Source organism: Drosophila teissieri, chromosome 2R (genome assembly GCF_016746235.2).
Source record: "Drosophila teissieri strain GT53w chromosome 2R, Prin_Dtei_1.1, whole genome shotgun sequence".
Taxonomy (NCBI): Eukaryota; Metazoa; Arthropoda; class Insecta; order Diptera; family Drosophilidae; genus Drosophila; species Drosophila teissieri.
In genome coordinates this window covers 22,613,623-22,633,839 of record NC_053030.1, presented here as the reverse complement: position 1 = coordinate 22,633,839, position 20,217 = coordinate 22,613,623, and the positions used below count along the sequence as shown (strand labels likewise).

The 20,217-nt window shown below is 49.2% G+C and overlaps 5 protein-coding genes across 13 annotated transcripts; 3 read left to right on the top strand and 2 right to left on the bottom strand.

Annotated features, from left to right (window-relative positions):
• Positions 1-430: 430 nt before the first annotated feature.
• LOC122612393 (antigen 5 like allergen Cul n 1) lies at positions 431-1,625 on the top strand. Its single transcript, XM_043785972.1, has 4 exons — positions 431-1,064; positions 1,118-1,222; positions 1,275-1,434; positions 1,485-1,625. The coding sequence occupies exons 1-4, from the start codon at positions 514-516 to the stop codon at positions 1,497-1,499; spliced, it is 831 nt and encodes a 276-aa protein (XP_043641907.1). The 5' UTR covers positions 431-513; the 3' UTR covers positions 1,500-1,625.
• Positions 1,515-3,924, top strand: LOC122612391 (antigen 5 like allergen Cul n 1-like). 8 transcript variants are annotated; one of them, XM_043785962.1, is made up of 8 exons: positions 1,515-2,211; positions 2,269-2,373; positions 2,429-2,571; positions 2,625-2,726; positions 2,797-3,358; positions 3,413-3,511; positions 3,572-3,731; positions 3,785-3,924. In XM_043785962.1, the coding sequence occupies exons 1-8, from the start codon at positions 1,676-1,678 to the stop codon at positions 3,806-3,808; spliced, it is 1,731 nt and encodes a 576-aa protein (XP_043641897.1). In that variant the 5' UTR covers positions 1,515-1,675; the 3' UTR covers positions 3,809-3,924. The 8 variants fall into 8 exon arrangements, with proteins under 8 accessions (XP_043641897.1, XP_043641899.1, XP_043641900.1 ...); XM_043785964.1 differs by lacking the exons at positions 3,413-3,511; positions 3,572-3,731; positions 3,785-3,924 and having other exon boundaries at positions 1,665-2,211; positions 2,625-2,712; positions 2,766-2,954; XM_043785965.1 differs by lacking the exons at positions 3,413-3,511; positions 3,572-3,731; positions 3,785-3,924 and having other exon boundaries at positions 1,665-2,211; positions 2,625-2,712; positions 2,771-2,847.
• Positions 3,925-4,070: 146 nt separating this feature from the next.
• On the bottom strand, positions 4,071-10,462 carry LOC122612392 (uncharacterized protein DDB_G0283357). The gene is made up of 7 exons (XM_043785971.1): positions 10,296-10,462; positions 7,552-7,573; positions 6,884-7,236; positions 6,310-6,419; positions 5,660-6,239; positions 5,306-5,607; positions 4,071-5,241 (listed from the first exon to the last, which is right to left on the bottom strand). Exons 3-7 carry the CDS (start codon positions 7,131-7,133, stop codon positions 5,149-5,151), a joined length of 1,335 nt encoding a protein of 444 aa, XP_043641906.1. The 5' UTR covers positions 7,134-7,236; positions 7,552-7,573; positions 10,296-10,462; the 3' UTR covers positions 4,071-5,148.
• Positions 10,463-10,839: 377 nt separating this feature from the next.
• Positions 10,840-12,542, bottom strand: LOC122614263 (beta-1,4-glucuronyltransferase 1). Its single transcript, XM_043788800.1, has 4 exons — positions 12,431-12,542; positions 11,387-12,372; positions 11,175-11,328; positions 10,840-11,118 (listed from the first exon to the last, which is right to left on the bottom strand). Exons 2-4 carry the CDS (start codon positions 12,175-12,177, stop codon positions 10,894-10,896), a joined length of 1,170 nt encoding a protein of 389 aa, XP_043644735.1. The 5' UTR covers positions 12,178-12,372; positions 12,431-12,542; the 3' UTR covers positions 10,840-10,893.
• Positions 12,543-12,865: 323 nt separating this feature from the next.
• LOC122613915 (helicase ARIP4) lies at positions 12,866-20,118 on the top strand. Of its 2 annotated transcripts, none has more exons than XM_043788335.1 (8): positions 12,866-13,144; positions 13,896-16,358; positions 16,423-17,030; positions 17,086-17,284; positions 17,348-18,044; positions 18,110-18,221; positions 18,278-18,511; positions 18,561-20,118. In XM_043788335.1, coding segments are annotated over exons 1-8 (5,070 nt in total). In that variant the 5' UTR covers positions 12,866-13,142; the 3' UTR covers positions 19,316-20,118. The 2 variants fall into 2 exon arrangements, with proteins under 2 accessions (XP_043644270.1, XP_043644271.1); XM_043788336.1 differs by lacking the exon at positions 12,866-13,144 and adding an exon at positions 13,574-13,590.
• Positions 20,119-20,217: the final 99 nt, after the last annotated feature.

Genomic DNA, 20,217 nt, shown 5'->3' with positions numbered 1-20,217 from the left:
AGCCATTTGTTTAAATGTTAAATGTTACTATTGTTTCCTGTTGAAGCATCCCCGTAGTAGAATCGAAAGCACTCGAGATATTTTTGTAAGCGATACCACGTACCTATTGCTCTATGTTGAATAGTTTATTGTATTTTTTGTACACCTCTGTTAACGTTTCGAGTTCCAAACGCCTATCTGTATATGCCATTGCCAGCAAACCGAAGGAATATATCTAGACTTTAGACCGATTAAGGATTAAGAACCGATGAATCGTTGATGAATGAAACCAAGAAATTTCACCAAGGCCATTTAGGCACAACCTTCGCTCAAACCATTTTATTACATAACTTTGCATACTATTACCGAATGAATTTAGCGGCAGCTCTTCCTAAACTCCCTAACGAAAAAATAACAATAAAAATACAATTTTGACATATCCAAGCCTTGTTTGACTGAGGGAACATTTCATTTTACTCACCCCCACCTCACACCGAACACTGATTAAATTAAAGCTCCTGCTCCGTGCTCCAAATGACCTCCAATCTGCTGCTCGCCGTGATGCTGATGCTGGTGCTGCTGCTGCCCATGGCTGCCGGGTACAACTACTGCAACAACAGCACCCATTTGTGCGAGCTGGCCAAGGTGAGGCACTTCATGTGCCGGCTGGCGGAGATGACGCCCTACGGAGGGCGGACCAAGTACCACGCCTGCATACCGGACACCCCGAAGGTGCGCAAGGAAGTGCTGGGCGTGATCAACACCTTCCGGAACATGATCGCCGGCGGGGAACTGGACCTGGGGAACAAAACGTTCCCGAGCGCCACGCGGATGAGAGTGGTCATGTGGGACAGTGAGCTGGCTTACATGGCACGCACCCACGCCGCCACCGTGTCCTTCATGCACACCGAATGCCGCTCTACCGTGCGATTCCCGCTGGCCGGTGAGATCCTGGTCCTGTCGCCTCCTTTCGCGCACAAGCTCAGTCTGTCGGAGCTGCTGGGCTTAGTCTTCGGCCAGGTTTTCGACGAGCACAAGACTATTAAGGATCCGCAAAATTTCTCCAGCGTCTTCAATTCCGATATGTGAGCATGAGACGTAGAGTTCTCGGAGCTTGGATAACTTTTGCCTGATTTAGAGACTACAAGGCGGGGCACTTCTCCCTCCTGGTCAACGATCGGATGTCTCGAGTGGGTTGTGGTATCTCCGTGGGTTCCAACTGCGAAAAGGACGGCCAAGTCGGGTGAGACCCAGGATCTTTCCACTGATCCTCCCCTGATTATCTGCTCCTCCAGCTTCTGCTACTTCCTCACCTGCCACTTCGATTACACGAACATAAATAAATACGTTGTCTATAAGACGGGAAAATCTGCCACTGGCTGCAGCGACTGGAAGAGCACTGCCAGCATCAAGTATGCGAATCTTTGCGCAAACACTGGCGAAATCTTTCCCCTGGTGAGAGGATACTCCTTTGATTCCTTTGCCTATAACATGTGTACTTGCAGGATAAAGGCCTTTAATTTCCCGAACTCATTGAAAATTCGTTACAGACTGCCGTTCATTTTAACGCATCCTTCTAAACCATTTAACGAAATTTAGATATTCAAGGACCCTCGTGCAATCAAAAGTCCTTTTCCTTTTACATCACAACTCATTCAAGTAGCAAGTTTCCCAAACCGTTTAAATTCCTAGTAAAATGATTTTGAGTGCCGTGCTGCCTGTGATTTTGCCTTTCCTCTTGGCTCACGGCTACAACTACTGCAACAACAGGACCCACAGGTGCATCCTGGAGAATAACGTACACTTCATGTGCAAGCTGGACAAGATTCCCTCGCTGGGCGGTACGCGGTACCATGCCGTTGTGCCGGATACCCCGAAACTGCGATCGGAGATTCTGAGGATCATAAACCATTTTCGCAACCAGTTTGCGGGCGGCGGATTCAGGACGAGCCAGAACAGGACATTCGCAACGGCCAGCCGGATGCGCCAAGTCATGTGGGACAGCGAGCTGGCGTACATGGCCCGCGCCCACGCCTCCACCGTGTCCTTCAAGCACACCCTGTGCCGCTCCACCCTGCGGTTCCCCGAAGTGGGCGAGTGCCTGTCCATGATGGTGCCCAAGCACAAGCACACTGTTCGCGAGGCATTGCACAAGTTGTTCAAACTTATGTTCGACGAGCATCTCAACATTATGGATCCAGATGCTCTGCTCGAGGCCTTCCACCCCATCAGGTGAGCCAGGGACTCCTAGGATCCCTCAACTTAGATAACCACGAAGTGCTCCCACAGGGAGTACATCTGCGCACACTTCACCATCTTGATCAGCGATCGGGTATCGCGCGTGGGATGTGGCGTTGCCGTGGGAACCAACTGTCGCCAAGGGTCCACCTCCAAGTAAGCGGCTGCATCCTGGCCGGCTTGGTAACTGATGCATCCTCCGTTTCCCCAGCTTCTGCCACTTCCTGACCTGCCACTTCGACTTCGACAACGTGAACGGATCGTATGTCTATAAGGCAGGTAAGCCTGTCTCCTCCTGCGGGGATTGGGGCACAGGCAGGTCCAAGGAGTTCGCGCATCTGTGCAGTAACGATGGTAACCTTTTTTCCGCAGTAAGTGCAAGCCACTTCATGATAGCTTCTCCACAGGATCATTGATAAGGCCTAGAGGAATTGGAGTTTGTATATTGATATATCATTTGTACTGGGCAATCTGGGTAACCAATGCAAAGCATTCGTGCGTGATCGGCAGTTCGTTTCCTTTAAAATCAGTTCTAACCCCAGTTCTAGTCTAGCTAGTAACTGGCTGCTTTCCATTCAGCACCGTATAAATTCGAAGTAAAGATGATCGGGAGGCTTTTGATACCTTTGATACTGCTTCTGCCACTGGCCTCCGGCTACAACTACTGCAACAACAAGACGCACAAGTGTGTGCTGGAGAACAAGAAGCACTTCATGTGCCATCTTCAGGACTTTACCGTCTACGGGAACAAGACCAAGTTCTTTGCCTCAGTTCCGAACAACCTAAGGATGCAGCGGCTAGTACTGGACATCCTCAACCAACTGCGGAACGAGTTTGCGGGCGGTGAACTGACGACGAAGGGCAACAAGAAGTTCGCGAGGGCCAGGCGGATGCGCAGCCTCTTGTGGGACAAGGAGCTGGCCTACATGGGCCACAACCATGCGTCCACCTTGTCCCTGATGCCGTCGCCGTGCCGGTCCACCCTGCGGTTCCCCCACGTCGGCGAGGCCATTGCCCTGGTGACCCGCAGAGAGAAGGTCAATCTGAAGGAGATATATTCGATGGCGTTCACCTCGATGTTCGCCGAGTACCAGGATGTCGCCGATCCAGACGGTCTCCTCAAGGCCTTTGATCCTAGCAGGTGAGCTGGAAAATGTGGTTACCCCGCACCTGTGGTGATCCTTTGCTGCCACAGGGACTCGCAGGTGCACTACTTCACCAACCTCATCAGCGACCGAGTGTCACGCGTGGGATGTGGCATTGCCGTGGGCTCCGACTGCCATCCAACCTTCAAGTGAGTACGCTGGTGTCCTGGTAGCGAATGTGTTTTCCCCCGAACCCGCCGCTCCACCAGGTTCTGCCACTTCGTGACCTGCTACTTCGACTTCAGCAACCTGGCTGGCTCGTATGTGTACAAGGCCGGGGATCCCACCTCCTCCTGTGACGACTGGGGCGTCGTTAGCTCCGATAAGTATGCGAATCTCTGCAAGAACAGCGGCGAGATTTTCCCCCACGTGAGTTCAGGCTGCTCTCACTCACCCACTTTTATCCTTACTCCGTTCCGCAGGATCACGGAGATCGGGCCGAGTGAAAGTCGGATGCTGAGGTGTTTAGTATATTCGTACATTTATATATGTTTTTCAAGCACAGGAGTCCGACTTAGAAAACCTCCCAGAACCCGAAATACAATCCTTACATTTCCTACGATCCGTTTCGAATTAGTTTCTATGCTGATGCGAGTTCGGGCTCTCTTCTTACACAACTACTTGGAAAATGTACTGGGTTTCCAATTTCCTACGCGGTTTACATGTAATTCTCTACTTCCATCTAACAGCTAACAGACTTAGTCGGTTTTGCCTCACTATCGTTTGTCTATCTGCGATCTTCGAGTCAGAATCGAGGGGGATTTGTCGAGTGAAACCAGCTTCATCTTCGGAAAATGTCGTTAGCGTACGAGATAAGCAAATATTGAACATTCAACGACTCTAAATGAGGACCAATTGACCTTCAGACTAAGTTTGCATGTTGCATATTCGTTAGTTCGAGTAAGTATTCGATGGAGTTAACTTGGTTTCGCCCTGCAGGTTGCCCCTAGGCTTCTATTCTCTTCTATGCACCACCGATTTGGGCCTAAAACGGGCACAAAAGTGCCGACTAGCTTAATCTAGGGTTCGCTGCTGTGGATAACATTTGCCTAGTAGTGTCATCTATGCGGCTCTTTCCGGGTTTTCGGGAACTCTCGACTACTCCACCACCAACTCCAGCAAAGTGTCCGTTTGCGAAGGGCACTGGAATGCCGCTCATCCTCTAATCCTCCTCAGGGCTCCACTCACACTCTACACTTAGAAAAATACATATAAACACGAGGGGCAAAGCAGCTGGGGAGTACTTATGCAGAAGATGCAGGGATGACAAGCTCAAGGGCTGGGCAAATGGGCTATATAGACTTCGAAATACTCGCCGGTAAAGCGGCCAAAGAACACACTCAAGGATATTTAGATGTTCATCTGCAAGGTGGGTAACTTGACTATCTTGACCTATCAATTAACTTCGTAGTGCTCCTCATTGTCCGATTTCGTTTTCGATTCCGTTTCCAATTCGATTCCCTAAGTCCTACGGCTAAGACCAAAAATATACTCCTACCGCTCGGTTCGCTGTGTCCGCTGGTAGTGATCCCCCACTTTCCCCTCTTCCCTTTTCCCACTTTTAAAGCCCCTAAAGCGGCTGGCCAATTGGCGTCCACACGTGATACTCCCCGATTCCCTCTATGTAACATATATCAGTATCGGTGCAGCATTACCTTAAAATAATGTGCAAACACTCAGTGCTAAGTACGTGGAAAGACGTCTCCCTCGTAACATGTACAATACGGATAAATAATTGTAGTTGTTCAGCAAATCCTTGGGGCAATCCGCGTCCGGATGTCGTCCCCTACAAAATGTTGCACCCAGATCCGTGCATCACCTCGCTGATAAACATGGGCGTGCCAGCGCCCAATCCTCCGTCCGTCTTCTGGTGCTCGTTCTGCAAGAAATCGAGAGGATTCGAGATCACGGATAGGAAACTTGGCACTGCCATGGCAACTCACATCATCGTAGTCGCAGTCGAAGTAGTGACTCTGACAGTCCATGCAACGACAGCTCTCGGACATCTTGCAGGTGATGCCCCACTGCTTGGCCAGGTCCTTGTAGATCTCCTTGCTCGTCTTGTTGCTCATCATCTCCGGCGTGAGCAGGCTGGTGTGGCAGTTGGGCGGCTGACCCTGCTGGTTCTGCCGCCTTCCACTCCGCCCGCTCCTGGACGCAGTCGATCCGGATGCAGATCCGCTGCAGCACGCCTCCTGGCACATCTGGCCGTTGGCTGAACCAGGTCCCGAACTCGCAGTGCCACCTAGGAGTCAATAAAGTGGTTATCCCTATGGAACTAACGATGTAGATCCTACCTTCACTGTAGTTGGCGTAGCTGCCCCGATTCAGGAGCGGATCGTAAAAGTTGTGGCCACCGCCGGACGACGCCGCCGCCTGACTGCTGGTGCTGGCCGCATCCCTGTCCTCGCCGCTGGCCCGCTCCTCGCTGCACTGCACGCACTGCTCGTCCTGGCACTGGCCACCCTGATCCTCATCCGCTCCTGCTCCGCCCGCGTACCGATCCTCCAGTCGGCGGGATGGTGAGGCCGCCATCTCCGTCTCCAGCAGGAACTCGTTGATGCTCAGCTGCTCCTCGTTGTCGCTGCGCAGCTCCAGTTCCGTGACGCCCTCGAAGATCTGCTCGCCGTCGTTGTTGTTGTTCGTGTTCTGGATGTGGTTGCCGTGGCTGGTGGCTCCGTTGTTGTTCAGGTTCTGCCTGCAGTCCGGGTCGTTGCAGAACTCGCCGGCGCCTCCATTCCCGGCCAGCTGCTCCAAGGCGGCACTCAGCTGGGCGGCACTGTGCCGCGAGCTGTTCGCCGAGCTGCGCCGGCTGTTCTGGTTGGGAGTGGCGCTGTCCAGGGACAACTGTCGCTGGTGCTGGGACAAGCGCGTGTTCTGGATGGGATGGAAACAGCCGAAGTTATATGTATATACCATCTGGAATCCTCGCCAGACTTGGACTTACCTCCTCTAGAACATGCTCGTAGGAAGGCGGTGGGGTGGTGGGCACTGTGTCCGCATCCGTGTCCGCCAACGTCTCGTTGATGCACGGAGTGCGGTTCTGGTTAAGGTATCCTGCAATAAGTTTGGCGAAATGGGTTCTTAGAAACTCAGTGGAACACCGAAGGGGAAATGCCAATTAAGCTTGACTTGAACTTTTCCAGATAGAAGGAGGTGCAGCAGAAGGGGAAATATTCGTGCGTGGAGAAATGTAGGATCTGCAACTACCATTTTACCCAGTCAATTACATAGGAGTATGTGCTTATGCATGCGATGTACTACACAGAAAAAAAAGAGGTACGAAGGCTGCCGAACTACGAACATCATAAGAAAAGTCTCAGTTCTCAACTTAAAGCTAGTTCTTAACGAATTTGTAAACGTAAATATAAGTCTTTGGATATATTCTGATAAAGTGTCCCATTCCAGGATCTTAAAATGACTCCTTGTTTTTCCCAAAAGCCTAATTTTACTCAAAATAAATGTTCGGGATACCCACTCTGGATTTCTTTGTGTGCAGGATGCTACAGTGTCGTCCTTACCCATTCGCATGGTGCTGCTGGTGGGCGGCAGGAGCAGCTTGCGCTCGCTGCTCAGCTGGCCGAGGCTGCTGGAGTCCGCGAGGTCGAGGCTGGAGCTGCTGCTGGCCTCCACCGCCTCCTGGAGCGGCTGCGGGTTCTGCTGCTGGCTCTGGGCGCCCAGGAGCGCCTCGTTCACCTGCGGGTCGGGGTCGTGCTCCTGCGAGGTGCTGCGCGAGCTGCCCATCCGGAACTTGAGCTTGAAGGGCGCCATGGGGTCCACCTGCTCCTCCTGCTCCTCCTGCTGCCGCTGGCTTGTGGTTACCTTTCTACTGCGATACCTTTTCTATTCGAACGGGCATGGGTGCTGCGGCAGACTTGACAACACCAAGAGTACGGAAGAGTTACAAGGATTACGGAAGTTACACAAGAAGAGCGAGAGCGAGTGAGAGAGGTGACGAGAGGGAGAGGGAGGGAGACAGAAACAGCTTTACAATACGTTTCTATTTCAGAAATGGTGACTTTAGTACGAATAAAAAGAGTAATAAACACAGATTTCCATCGGATTTACGCCGATACGAGTATAAATACGAGCGGAATTAAGTCTCCGTTTTCAGCTCTTCTCGATTTTTGATTAGTGGCATGCAATTATCTTGATTATTCATAGTCATCAAGCTTACTGCCTAAATTACCTGGGTGTTCAAAAGCAGTGACCTGTAATTGAAAGAAATTTAAAGTTGGCCAGTGAGTGAAAGGTATATATCATAGTTCAATCAAGTAGTATAACAATCGCGCACAACAAATAACTAAAAGTTTAAAGGGAACCGCTTTCCATTCCCCAAATGGCCTTGTTCCCAATTTCCATATCCATCTGCTCTCCACAAGGAGATCGCCATCGTCTTTGGCCACACCCACACACCTGGGCTGTTTGTGGTTTCATTAGGACACGACAAGTGGTTGGAAATCCAGGTAACCACCCTCCTCCACCCTCTACGCCCCTTTGTCATTATTATGCAGATTGCACCGAAACCCACTTTCGCATGCCCATCCAAAGGATGCGAGCTGCACAAAGTCTGTCTCGGGTGCAGGCGAACTATTATTATGCTTATTGCGCCGAGGAAGCTCATTAAGTCTCGCATGGAGGCGTCCTTGAAGGATATACTAGTGTCTGTGCCTGTGGCGGTTCCTGTGCCCCATGTGGGTGTCTGCATCCCAATTAAGCCAGCCGTGCTCCGCCTATTTGCATGCCGATGCCCATCAGCTGCTGATTGATAACCCATCCGCCGAGCTGGGCGGGATTGGCTCCACATAATTCGACAAACATTCGAATGTTGGCATATTTGCCGACAATAAACTGCCAATTGCCGCTGTTGACTCGGCAAGCGAAATCATATGGAACTGCTGATTGGGTGCAGGCGCATCCCCACTCACCCCAAACCAAACCAACCCAACCCACCCGAAGGCCACACAATCCTGGCAGGAGGTGAGTCATTTGCTCAGTTCCCACTCCCTGTCAACCTCCCACATGCCAAGTATTTTGTGTGCGAATTATCCTCGCTTGGGAAGCGTTTGATTCAGCGACGGGGAAGAGGCTTCGATGGATCTGCGTAGGTATCGGTGCTCCATGAGCTCGGAAGTCTGGATACTCAAGAGATAATAAATTTCCAGAGAGCGTTTCCTATTAATTGGATTGACTTCAACGAATGCAGCAAGCATTCATTATGGGAAAGCCTCAATCTGACTAGGATTGGCGGCCATCGGATCAACAGTTGGCGCTGGGTGGGGGCCAGTCGGTGCTCGGATGCATATGCATTCCGGGAAGTGGACTATGAATTGTTCATGAGACGGGGGACACGGAGTCGCTCTGATATGGCAGCCAGCTTAATCTTTAATCGAAACTTTGCGCTTCGGACTTTTCGCTTTGACTTTGAGCAATGGCAGAGCGCATTTGACATTCTCATTAATTTCGCAGCAGACGGGCTCCTAGTTTTACGGCCCGGACAGTTGGTTGTTGGTTACGTGGTGGTGTCATCCTGCAGTAAATTGTTTTTCCCTGCTCCTGTCGTAAACAGGGACATTAAAAAGTTGACTTGACTGGCTTCGGCTTGACTTGACGGCCGTGGAACTCAGCTTGCCCAGGCATATTCGGCCAATGCCAATGTATTAATAGTGGCTTGACCCAGTTGCACTCCCCCTGTTCCTGTTCCATCCTGCTGGCAGGACCAGATGCGGAATCCAAGTCACAACCAGAAGCACAGCCAGAACCAGAAGCTAACCAGCAAGTGCAGCCTGTTTGCCGTGCAAGTGACGGAAGCAAGGTCACTTCTCATCCCGGGCTTAGCCTGCCGCCACTTTCTGGATAATGGTCACGATATTTAAATGTCCTCTTTCGCCAAGTCCTTTTACCCCCCTCCTCGCTCCACGCGGGCAGCTCACCCTGATTAAAACGCTTCCCACTTTGTGGCCATCAGCATAAAAAGTACACTGAGCGAAGACGCCTTGCAAGAAGGCATATCCTTGCCGTCCTTACAGAGTCAATACAAACCGAATAAATTTAAAAAATGGTTTGTTATATTTATACTTAAAAAGCATTCCTTTAAGCTAAATATATATAGAATATAACAACTTCAAGAAATGCTATCTATCTGGTATATAAGTAATATACAGCGCATACTTTTTGCGTTGAAATTGAACTTCAAAAACTGTTTTCAAAGTCGCTGTCCGTTTCAATCGAGACAACGTTTTTTCTCGGCATTAAAGTCGAATTGGGGGCCATAAAATCAGTCGGAAAGTGAGCTCTTTGCCATTATCGGCGAGAAATGAATATTTAAGCTGCGTTTTTAACGCTCAAGTGCCCATCGAAGTGCTTCGTGGATTTTGGGGCACTGCCACTGGCACTGCCACTCGAATGGCAAGCGGGTGCGGCACAATTACACAAATTGGATATTAATTGGCTGCTCCCGAGCCTGTACATGTACCTGCTCCTAAGTCCGCCGCTGACACTCGCAGCGCAATTAGTGGCCATCGAAGGGCGGCCAGGTAAACAAATGCGCCTCGGGGCGGAAGGATGGGGCCTGATAAGGGTGTCCTTCGCGCCGGATATCGATATCGAGGTGGTGGCGATGATGGAACGCCTGGGCCATGGCATCATCGCCATTGGGACAGATATTGCAGGCGTCGCAGGATAATGCGTCTGTCGCTGGAAAACTGATACCTAATTGAGCAAACAGCCGGGGGCTTCAAGTCGTTGGATGGATGGATGGATGGATGGTTGAATGGTTGGATGGATGGATGGATGGGTGGGTCAGTCGATGCTTGTTTTTTCCCCATTATTCGCATTTTTCCTTTGTGTCCTGCCCGTCACGAAAAATCGAAAACACGGACGAACCGACTGGGCAGCCTTGGAGCGCCGAACGGCGAAGGATGAAGGACTCACCTGCGGCGGACTTACAGCCGGATCGGATGGGGATTAATCAAGTTCTTGTGGCTATTTCCGACTTCTTTGCTGCTCGCACGGGAATCACCTTGCCTCATTGCGCGTTGCGATTCTTTTCGTTTTTCTTTTTCTTAGCACTCACAATAAATAATCCACTGGGCCCTCTGATTGCCACAGACTGCGGAAAGCTGGCCGATGGAGTGAGCTTTTATTGTCCTGCGAAGGCGACGGCAGCTTTTTGGGGGAGCACGCAGCTTGCGAAAGTCCTGCGCCGGCGCTCTGCTCCTTCCGGCATTCGGCCTCCACTGTTCTCCTTCACACGGTCCATCCTCGCGCCCTCTGCTTTGGGCGCCAAATTCGCGTGGAAGCCCGCAGATGACATTCCTCCGGCACTCACACCCCTTTCAAGGACCTTCCTCCCTAGAAACCACGATTAAAATACTTTTAAAGACGGGAATTTATGCCTCATATTTACTACTTTACTCTCCCACAAATCCATTGGCTTTTATTCGTCTTCATATTCTGATATCTTGTAGATCTCTTACCTAAAATTAGTTGTATTTGTCTAGTTTAAAGTTTACATTATTAACTATTTTATTTATTTGACTATGATTTGATTCTTCTTGGCTTTCAACAACAGGCGTGGATCGTTTTTGTACCGCACGAATATCTCACTTTTGAAAACGTCGAACTTCCGGCGATTCGCATTATTCTGCTGCTCTCGCCAAGCTGGTCTGGCCTGCTTCCTTTGCAATCCCCAATGGCCGGTGAAAACAGGAGTAAGGACGTAGAACTGATAGCCAGCTATGTGCATCTCATATACCTGCAAGTTAGAAGTCAGTTGGAAATGCGCGGTTTCTGCGTTCCAATTATACTCACCTGGGAGTTCCTGGTGAACCCATAACCCATAAATCGTTCGTCGTGCGCTGGTGCGTTGTCCACAGCTATGTAGAATGGTTCATAGAGGAATTCAAAGTTCGTTACGATGTGGCTGACAGACACTTCCGTCTCATTTGTGTTGGAGGACAGCCATCTGAAGTACAAGTACATATATTACAACTGATTTTATAACTCTAATTGGATAAACGTACTTGGAGAAGTTAGTTGCATATTGGTTGTAGATAAAGACCTTTTCGTGAAAAGGCCTAGCCAGTCCCTTCCTTATCAGGCGCACTAAAGCATTCTTGGAGCGGGGAAACGTAGCCCTAACGTCTATTTCAAATGTGGGGATTACGTAGGCACAGCTCTTGGTGCAATTGGCTGTCCTGAAGAAGTGGTTCAGCTGGGGCACACTGTTCGTGCTGGGAACAATGTCGATGTCGGTGAGAAAGACGTACTTCGTCTGGCATCCCTTGCGTGCCAGGTTCCTCATGTGGTTCTGCGGATAGGTGTTCCTCTGTCGCCACTGCAGGGTCTTCAGCGAGCGGAACTTAAGCAGAGCCTTGAGCGTTCTATCCGGGTACTGGCAGTCGAATTTGCCCTTCATGTTAGGAGGAAGGGCGGACATGCGGGGCAACTTGTCAAAGTCCCTCGGCGTGAGTAGGTGAAAGGTGGCATTCTCGCGAATGTTGGCGAAGCACAAGCGCATGTAGGTAACAAAGTATTGCAGGACTACAAACTCCTCGGGACCAGCTGCAAACAGGGCCACGGACATCTTGCCCTGCCAATTGGCAGCCACCTGGGGCAACGAGTTGAGGCGCTCCACTGAAGTCTGGGTGGCCAGGCACACCAAACTGCTCTCCGAGGTGTCCGCGTACTGTTCGCCCAGCAGAGCAAAGTCCTTGATCCTGTATAGCTGCTGGTTGTCCCAGCGTCCGTAGCTCAGGTCGATGTTATCAAAGGCCAGGGATGCGGAGTTGTTCGGAACCACGAAGCCGTCCATGTTGTTGAGCGGCTGGAGCAGCGCATAGGCGATATCCGAATGCTAGGGACACTCTATGGCCGCGGGACTTTGAGGAGTGGGCGGACACCTCTGCGGAGCATCTCCGGCCGGGGGATACACCTTCAGGAGCCAAAAGATGTTGACCGAGAGGAAGGCCAGCACTATTTTCAGCGAACTCCAGTTTGATATGTGGCACTGGCAGAAAGGACGACGGTTTAAATACAAAATCCTTTAAATGGAACCTTATAGCTACCATCATTCGAGCAATCGAGTATCACAATGCAGTTATCTATCAGGAAAACACAACCTTAATAACACATAAAATATATACTTAGAAATGTCCTTGCAGTGTGACCGCATTCGCCTCAACAAGAATAACTGACCGTTATTCGTCGAGTAACTGGTTCATTCCCTCCCATCTTTGTATCGGATATCGATATGTTTCTTATCTCTTTGTTATGTTCGCTTCCTTTACAAGGAAATGCGAATTTATCATGTTTTTTAAATGAGTCACATCAACATTTATCAGTAATAAATGCACACTTTGAATTCAACAGTTTCGCTGTTCAGTTTCCTCTTCGTTTCGATAACTATCGCCCATGAGTCGTGCAGAGAGCCCCACAAATCGGTCATTCATCGTGCAGTCTGACCGTTCAGCTGGGCAAAACTTTGTTCATATCTATGTAGAGTAATGTATACATTATATACAAACGTACATGTTGAAAACAGCGAGAAAATAAATCGAGAATAACATTTAAAATTAATATAATAACAATCGGAAGGACCTGGTCCTCGCAATCAAAGTGGCGCACGCGTTAAGCCGAGAATCTCAAGAACGTTCACCAATTAAGAGAACCTCCCAATCGTGCATATAGAAAAACATCCATATGTATAAAATAACAATAATTAAGAACCTGCGTTGTTAATTCTTTTATCTAAAAACCCTATTCGCCGGCTGCATGTAAATGTACGTAGGATTGCTGGTACCCGAACTGAAAACGAAAAATTCTGCTTGTAATTCAGGAAACATTCCCCCCCGTAATGTGCATATATAATTGAATTAGTATTTATAATGATAACTCCCCCAAACCGATTTCATTTGGGTTGTCCTTGAGTTGTCCTGATCGTTGAAAGGGGCTCTCTGGAGAAGGCCTCTAATAGCCCACTTATGGGCCATTAAGAGACCAAAATCCGGCCCGGTTACGATTTCAGTATGTACTTGGTATGTGAGTATGTAATGTGCATGCATGTGTGGACTGCAAAAGGCAAATCGTGGTCAAAAGTTCTTCTCCAGGCTGCAAATGCAGGACCACGATCGTCCAGTTACCACTCAGGTTGCTATATAGCACCTGTAAGTAGAACCTACTTTGTATAATCCATCAAAAGTCGGACAGGTATTACACCTGTATGTATGTAAGTGTGCAAAAGTGCTTCTGAAAGTGTCAACAGCCAAGGGTTTATCCATGCCAAGTAAATAGGAGTCTGCCCAGTGAGTTGATAGCTTCCGATACACATACAGACCTCCCTGCGTAGTGAATACCACGAATTAAGCAGATCCAGTTCATTACAACGCCCCTGTCCCCAAAGAGTTGTTAATGGGTTTCGTGACCTCTGTTAGCGATGGGATAAGTCGGGTTTCCATTGCTTATCTGCAATTAGGTGTGGAAACTCTAATTTGTAGTTGGTATTATAATAGTCTATTTCTCTCGCTTCCACAGGGATAATCCAGAAGCCAACATGGAAGAGTCAAACCCAAATTACCATCCCGATGTTAACCAAAGACTACAAAAGCCGGAGGGTTGGCCCAACGTCAATGAATTCCATCCCTCCATGATGTATCCGGAGGATCCCAGGCGGTACTTCCACAATGCCCCCACAGAGCCACAGCTTCAGCCGCAGCCACATCCGCAGCAACATCCGCAACACCAGCCGCAGCCACTAGCGCAACAACAGCCGCAGCAACATCCGCACCAGCAGCCCCTGCCACATCCGCATCAGCAGCCGCACCAACATCCGCATCACCAGCAGCAGCAACATCCACAGCAACAACCGCCACTACAGCCACAGATACAGCCTCCCATTCCCATTCCCGTACCCATACCCATACCCACACCCATGGAAGGAGCAATGGAGGTGCCCGTTAAGATGCCAGAATACTGCCCCGAGATAAGCCAGCCCGTTGACCCCGACCGGGTCATAAATCCCCTGGCCGAGGTAGCCAAGAACACAGTACCTTACGGCCACAAGCGCAAGAACTCGGCGGCAGAGGATCAGGCGGCGAACAAGAAGCTCAGTCTGGCGGCGGCCGCCGAGGAGAAGAAGAACAGTCACCTGCGGAAGAACATCCGCGACGTGATGAACGAGAACAATCTGGACACAACCACGCTGGCGGCCCAGCGGGAGGAATCGGAACGCTTGGCTCGCGTTGCTGGTCAACAGAAGTCAATGCGCGAGATCCAGAAGCAGGTGGTGCACAAGCAGATCTTTCGCATCCTGCAACTGGACGAAAGCGAGGGCATCGAGAGCTGTGCGGTGGCAAACCCCGTCGAACACCACCCGCCCGTCGACTTTCCGGAGGAGGAGATTGCCTCGGACACGTTTGACGAGTCGAACAGCAGCAGCCTGAGTGGCGGCAGCATTGAGGATGTGCTGCACAAGGAGGCCAGCGTGCAGCAGCCCAGCGAGGTGGTCACAATAGATGACAGCTCCGACGACGACTGCATTCTCCTCTCCGAGGAGGAGGAGGAGGAAGATGACGAGGACTTAAACGAGTCGGACGACGCCACCAACAGCGGGATGCATGTCAAAGATATATACAATGTTCCCGACGAGAACGGACAAGTGGTGGTCAACATGGCGCATCCGGAGGGCGAGGAGACCCTGTACCTGGCCCCGCAGATAGCGAAAGTGATAAAGCCGCACCAGATCGGCGGCGTCCGCTTTCTGTACGACAACATCATCGAATCCACACGGAGGTACAACAAATCGAGCGGTTTCGGCTGCATTCTGGCCCACTCCATGGGCCTGGGCAAGACGCTGCAGGTTGTTTCCTTCTGTGATATTTTCCTGAGACATACCTCGGCAAAGACGGTGTTGTGTGTGATGCCCATCAACACGCTGCAGAATTGGCTAAGCGAGTTCAACATGTGGGTGCCGCGCTACTCGGCGGACGGCAATGTTCGCGCCCGCAACTTCGACATCTTCGTGTTGAATGACCAGCAGAAGACGCTGACGGCTCGGGCGAAGGTGATCCTCAACTGGGTGCACGATGGCGGTGTGCTTCTCATCGGCTACGAGCTGTTTCGATTGCTGGCCCTCAAGCTGGTCAAGACGCGCAAGCGAAAGGGCAGCGTCATCCGGCCCGACGGTATGGACTCCAGCAGCGATCTCATGAATCTGGTGTACGAGGCCTTGGTGAAGCCAGGACCTGACCTGGTAATCTGCGATGAGGGGCACCGTATCAAGAACTCCCACGCCGGCATCTCGCTGGCTCTGAAGCAGATCAGGACGCGGCGACGTATTGTGCTCACCGGCTACCCCTTGCAAAACAACCTGCTCGAGTACTGGTGCATGGTGGACTTTGTGCGACCCAACTACCTGGGCACTCGCACGGAGTTCTGCAACATGTTCGAGCGGCCCATCCAGAATGGCCAGTGCGTGGACTCCACGCCGGATGACATCAAACTCATGCGCTACAGGGCGCACGTCCTGCACTCCCTGCTGCTGGGCTTCGTTCAGCGGCGATCGCACACTGTGCTGCAGCTGACGCTTCCTCAGAAGTACGAGTACGTCATCCTGGTCAAAATGACCGCCTTCCAACGCAAGCTCTACGACACCTTTATGACGGATGTGGTGCGCACAAAAGCTTTTCCCAACCCGCTTAAGGCCTTTGCTGTTTGCTGCAAGATCTGGAACCATCCAGATGTTCTGTATAATTTTCTGAAAAAATGTGAGACTGATTTAGATTTAGAAATCGACGAGGAGGTTACCAAGGGCGCTGCCACGCCCATTGTGGAGCCAAGTGCAGATTCTTCCTTGAGTTTGGCATCGCCTCTCGAGAAGAAAATCAATGGATCCGGGGATCCGATCAATAGTATCGAAACGTTTTCCAAAGCCGAGAATCAAACTTTATTCAACATCCCCGCATCATCGGATTTGAATGCTAAATATTTAAATAAGAGGTATGGTATTAGATAACACATTCCATTGAATGTTCAGATCATTTATATGAATATTTTATTGCAGTCCTAGCTTCTATGACGAAAAACCTGAGCCACTTAACTATGGATCGTTCGGTAGTGAGGGTAAGAACAACTACTGGATGGATTCCAGTATTCTACCCAAGCCGGGATGCGTGGAAGTTATTAAGCAAACGGACACGAACATGTCGAGCAACTTTGAAAGTATTACGGGGTCTTCGGAGATCGTGGATCTGGACACAAACGAAATAAAGACCGTCGAAACGACAATACAAGCGCCGTGTACCAACAATCAACTAGATAATGGGTGCAATGCAAGCAAGACAAGTGAATGGAACGCCGCAGGCAGTAAAAACGTTGGTGGCGTTGCTGCTGCCGAGCCGTTTAAAAAGTTACTCAAGAGCAAGCAGCGAAACGATGAATTCTCGTGTTCGTGGGCTGTGGACTTGATGAAGAACTATGTGTCGGGCCTTATATCGAATTCGCCCAAAATGGAGATATTCTTCTGCATCTTAAAAGAGAGCCTGCAGTTGGGAGATCGTATTCTGTTGTTTAGCCAAAGCCTATTAACCTTAAACTTACTCGAAGTCTATCTAAAATCCAGCTATGTTCCTGGAAGCAATCAACTGTGGACTAAAAACAGCTCTTATTTTCGTAAGTATGCACATCCGCTTATTGGAATTTCTCTAACCGTTTGCCCCTGTTTCAGGTTTGGATGGTTCTACTTCCTCGCAGGAAAGGGAAAGGCTAGTCAATGAATTTAATGCAAATAGTAATGTTAAGCTTTTTTTAATATCAACAAGAGCCGGCTCGTTGGGAATAAACCTTACCGGAGCGAATCGCGTAATAATATTCGATGCTAGTTGGAACCCCTGTCACGATACTCAAGCTGTATATAGGATTTATAGGTATGAAACTAATAGGCCGATTATATCACTACAATGTTCAATTAAATGTACCCTACTTTCCAGGTATGGTCAGACAAAGCCTTGCTTTGTGTACAGAATCGTGATGGACAGGTGCCTGGAGAAGAAGATCTACGATCGGCAGATCAAGAAACAAGGAATGTCCGATAGAATCGTCGATGAATGCAATCCTGAGGCACATCTTTCAATGAAGGATATTACCAATCTGTGCCACGATTATGACTCTGATGAAGACACGGTCGAGGAGGTTAATAAATCTGCAGGCGATTTGAGTAAGCCAGGCTCGCCGTCCGAGGATGGGAGCAAGCCAGGAAGTGCAAAAATTAAGATTGAAGTAGATACAAATATGTCGCCAGAGGAGTCGTCGAATAAATCAAATAATGGACCCACGAAGCCACTAGACGATCAAAATGAGCCTAAATCACCAAACGGTGCCTCTCACTCGCCAATCAAGAACGAAAAGAACGATGGCCAGGAACATACTGTGCATGTCGACGCTATAATAAACACTATTCTCGACATGCATAGGCACTGTGTTACAAAGGAACCCTTCTTGCACGAGAGTTTGCTGGTCGATCAGAAGGACAGAAAGCTGTCGCAAGCGGAAAAAAGACAAGCTCATCGAAGCTACGAGCTGGAAAAGAAAGCTGCCGTCAATCAGAGATTCACCTATGCACCTGCGAAGATGCATTACAAGATTGTGAACAACGATGGAACGGTGATTACCAAACCAATGAACCAGGTAAGTCACTTACATCTAGATGCAGCATTGCACAGGACATCCGTTAATGTTTTTCTAACCCATAGCAAATAAAAACCAATACATCGTCCTCAACTGGAGGCCGATCTACTCGATGGATTCCAGCTGACGTTTGGCAAAGACAGGGGATGACTGCCCAAGAAATGACCTTGCCTCTTGGTAAAACGCTGTTGATTCTAAATGAACTCTAGATATTTAATACGCATTTATTTCAGATGTTGTCATTCCCACAAATTCGGCCGATAAGGCCAATATCATTCTAAAGGCTGGCCAGAGAGTTATGGTTCTGAAGTCGGCGAAGGGAATTTACATGCAGTTGGACAGCGGGAAGATCATAGCTATAAGGACCACGGCCAAAACTGAACCAGAAAAGACAAATAAGGACGATGTGATTGACATAACGGACGATGGTGACACCGATACCGCGAAGCCCCAATCTCCAGAAGAAGGTACGAATTGTAAAATTGCCATTGGGTAAAAGTTAATATCTTCTTTCAGATGTGAAAGATCTGACTGCTGATGACGAGCCTCGTGTAGTGAAGAGCAAGGAATCCACTCCGGCGACAACTAGCCGACCAGAAATGCCTACAAAGGATAGAAAATCCACGGAGAACGTGCATTTTAAGCCGCAGACACAACCAAATACTACTTTAGCCACCCCATCCAATCAACATCAGATGCCTTCTGACTTAAGCTACCCACAGCCGTCGCAGACACACCCACAGCAGCAGTCGCATCAACAGTCGCAGCCACAGTCATCGCAGCAGCAACCGGCGCAGCAGCCACCTCCGCCGGCATACAAACATCAGAACCACGTGCCGGCTGCCGGCGAAGGTTACAGCAACGCCAATAGTATTCAGCCCAATGCCGCGCTCCCACCGCATCCAGGAGCTCCGAGCAGCGAGGCACCGCCGCCAGCGGATAGTTCGTACTTCCAGCCTAAGCCCTTTCAGCACACATATCCTCCCCAGTACTACGATTACTACGACAATAAGCACAAGTCCGCACCACCCGCTTCCAGCTACCACATCAATAACTACACCTCCTACGGCAATCTGAACTTCGCACCGTACCATTCCAACCTGCATCCACCGGCGTCTTACATCGGCGCTCCGTCGTCCTACGTCAACTCGAACGTTTTCCCCCGGCAGCATTGGAGTTCAGTTGTAAACTCACCAGCGTCAAGCGAGTCTATTCGACAGCCATCGTACATCGGTAGTACTTACCCCATCAACGAATGGTCGTCGCAATAGCGAGTGTAAATAGACTATGGTCCAATATCTCCGTGTCCAGTTCAGGGCGAAGCCGACACAACGAGCTCAAATATACTCAGAATATTAGTTATTGATTATTTTATTGCTTTGACTCACATTACATTTGATTTGTAACGATGTTTGTGCATGTACTGTATAGATGATTGCTCGAAAGGCAGTTTTCAAATTGTTTCTCTTACATTTTAGAATGTATTTAAAAAGCGTTAATTGTGTGGGCGATGATATTTATTCTGTGTTTTCCGAGTTAGAATCGCCCAAGAAGTAAACCTAATTATATTAGACAATTAATAAGATCATATATGTGATCAATAAACCACTAAATGCTTCCTATACATATTAACTTTCTATTTCCTGCGGCTTGCAAATCAGAATTGCTTGCGAACACGTTTCATTTTTACCTTGTCGTTTAGGTGCCACCTTGACTGGACAAACAGAGCTCGGCCTTTATTCCTTACCATTATTTTCCTCTTATTTATTTATTATTATTATCGTATCATAGTGAATTCCTTTTAAACGCATAATTACGCTAAGTTGTTAGTTTTCATTCTGAAAAACAAACAAAATCTAAATAAATATTCATAGCTCGTAACATACTGTCTAAGCAATCGTTCTACCCAATTGTATTTAACATAAAACCCACGAATAGAAAAACTCATACGGAATAACATTCGAAGATTGGTCTCTTTTTGTTAAGGGCAGCCATGCCCAGAAGGACACTAAACACACATTGACATTAGTCTAGATAATAGCAGATTCGATATAATAAACAAGCTTTGATTAAACAATGTTAGATCTAAGCAATAAAGAAAAGTATTAAACAACAGACACGCTCACGACGCTGAATCATTTTTAACCAGGGGACGGTTGGTTGAGGGAAACAG

Coding starts and splice junctions, on each gene's coding strand:
- LOC122612392 (XM_043785971.1), bottom strand. CDS start 7,133: ATGGCGCCCTTCAAGCTCAAGTTCCGGATGGGCAGCTCGCGCAGCACC. Junction 6,420..6,883: donor CAGCAGCACCATGCGAATGG/GTAAGGACGACA, acceptor AACTTATTGCAG/GATACCTTAACCAGAACCGC. Junction 5,608..5,659: donor CTACGCCAACTACAGTGAAG/GTAGGATCTACA, acceptor ATTGACTCCTAG/GTGGCACTGCGAGTTCGGGA.
- LOC122612393 (XM_043785972.1), top strand. CDS start 514: ATGACCTCCAATCTGCTGCTCGCCGTGATGCTGATGCTGGTGCTGCTG. Junction 1,065..1,117: donor AGCGTCTTCAATTCCGATAT/GTGAGCATGAGA, acceptor TGCCTGATTTAG/AGACTACAAGGCGGGGCACT. Junction 1,223..1,274: donor GAAAAGGACGGCCAAGTCGG/GTGAGACCCAGG, acceptor CTGCTCCTCCAG/CTTCTGCTACTTCCTCACCT.
- LOC122613915 (XM_043788335.1), top strand. Junction 18,045..18,109: donor TTACCAAACCAATGAACCAG/GTAAGTCACTTA, acceptor TCTAACCCATAG/CAAATAAAAACCAATACATC. Junction 18,512..18,560: donor GCCCCAATCTCCAGAAGAAG/GTACGAATTGTA, acceptor ATCTTCTTTCAG/ATGTGAAAGATCTGACTGCT.
- LOC122614263 (XM_043788800.1), bottom strand. CDS start 12,177: ATGGACGGCTTCGTGGTTCCGAACAACTCCGCATCCCTGGCCTTTGAT. Junction 11,329..11,386: donor TATGCAACTAACTTCTCCAA/GTACGTTTATCC, acceptor CTTGTACTTCAG/ATGGCTGTCCTCCAACACAA. Junction 11,119..11,174: donor GGTTCACCAGGAACTCCCAG/GTGAGTATAATT, acceptor TCTAACTTGCAG/GTATATGAGATGCACATAGC.
- LOC122612391 (XM_043785962.1), top strand. CDS start 1,676: ATGATTTTGAGTGCCGTGCTGCCTGTGATTTTGCCTTTCCTCTTGGCT. Junction 3,359..3,412: donor AAGGCCTTTGATCCTAGCAG/GTGAGCTGGAAA, acceptor TTGCTGCCACAG/GGACTCGCAGGTGCACTACT. Junction 3,512..3,571: donor GACTGCCATCCAACCTTCAA/GTGAGTACGCTG, acceptor CCGCTCCACCAG/GTTCTGCCACTTCGTGACCT.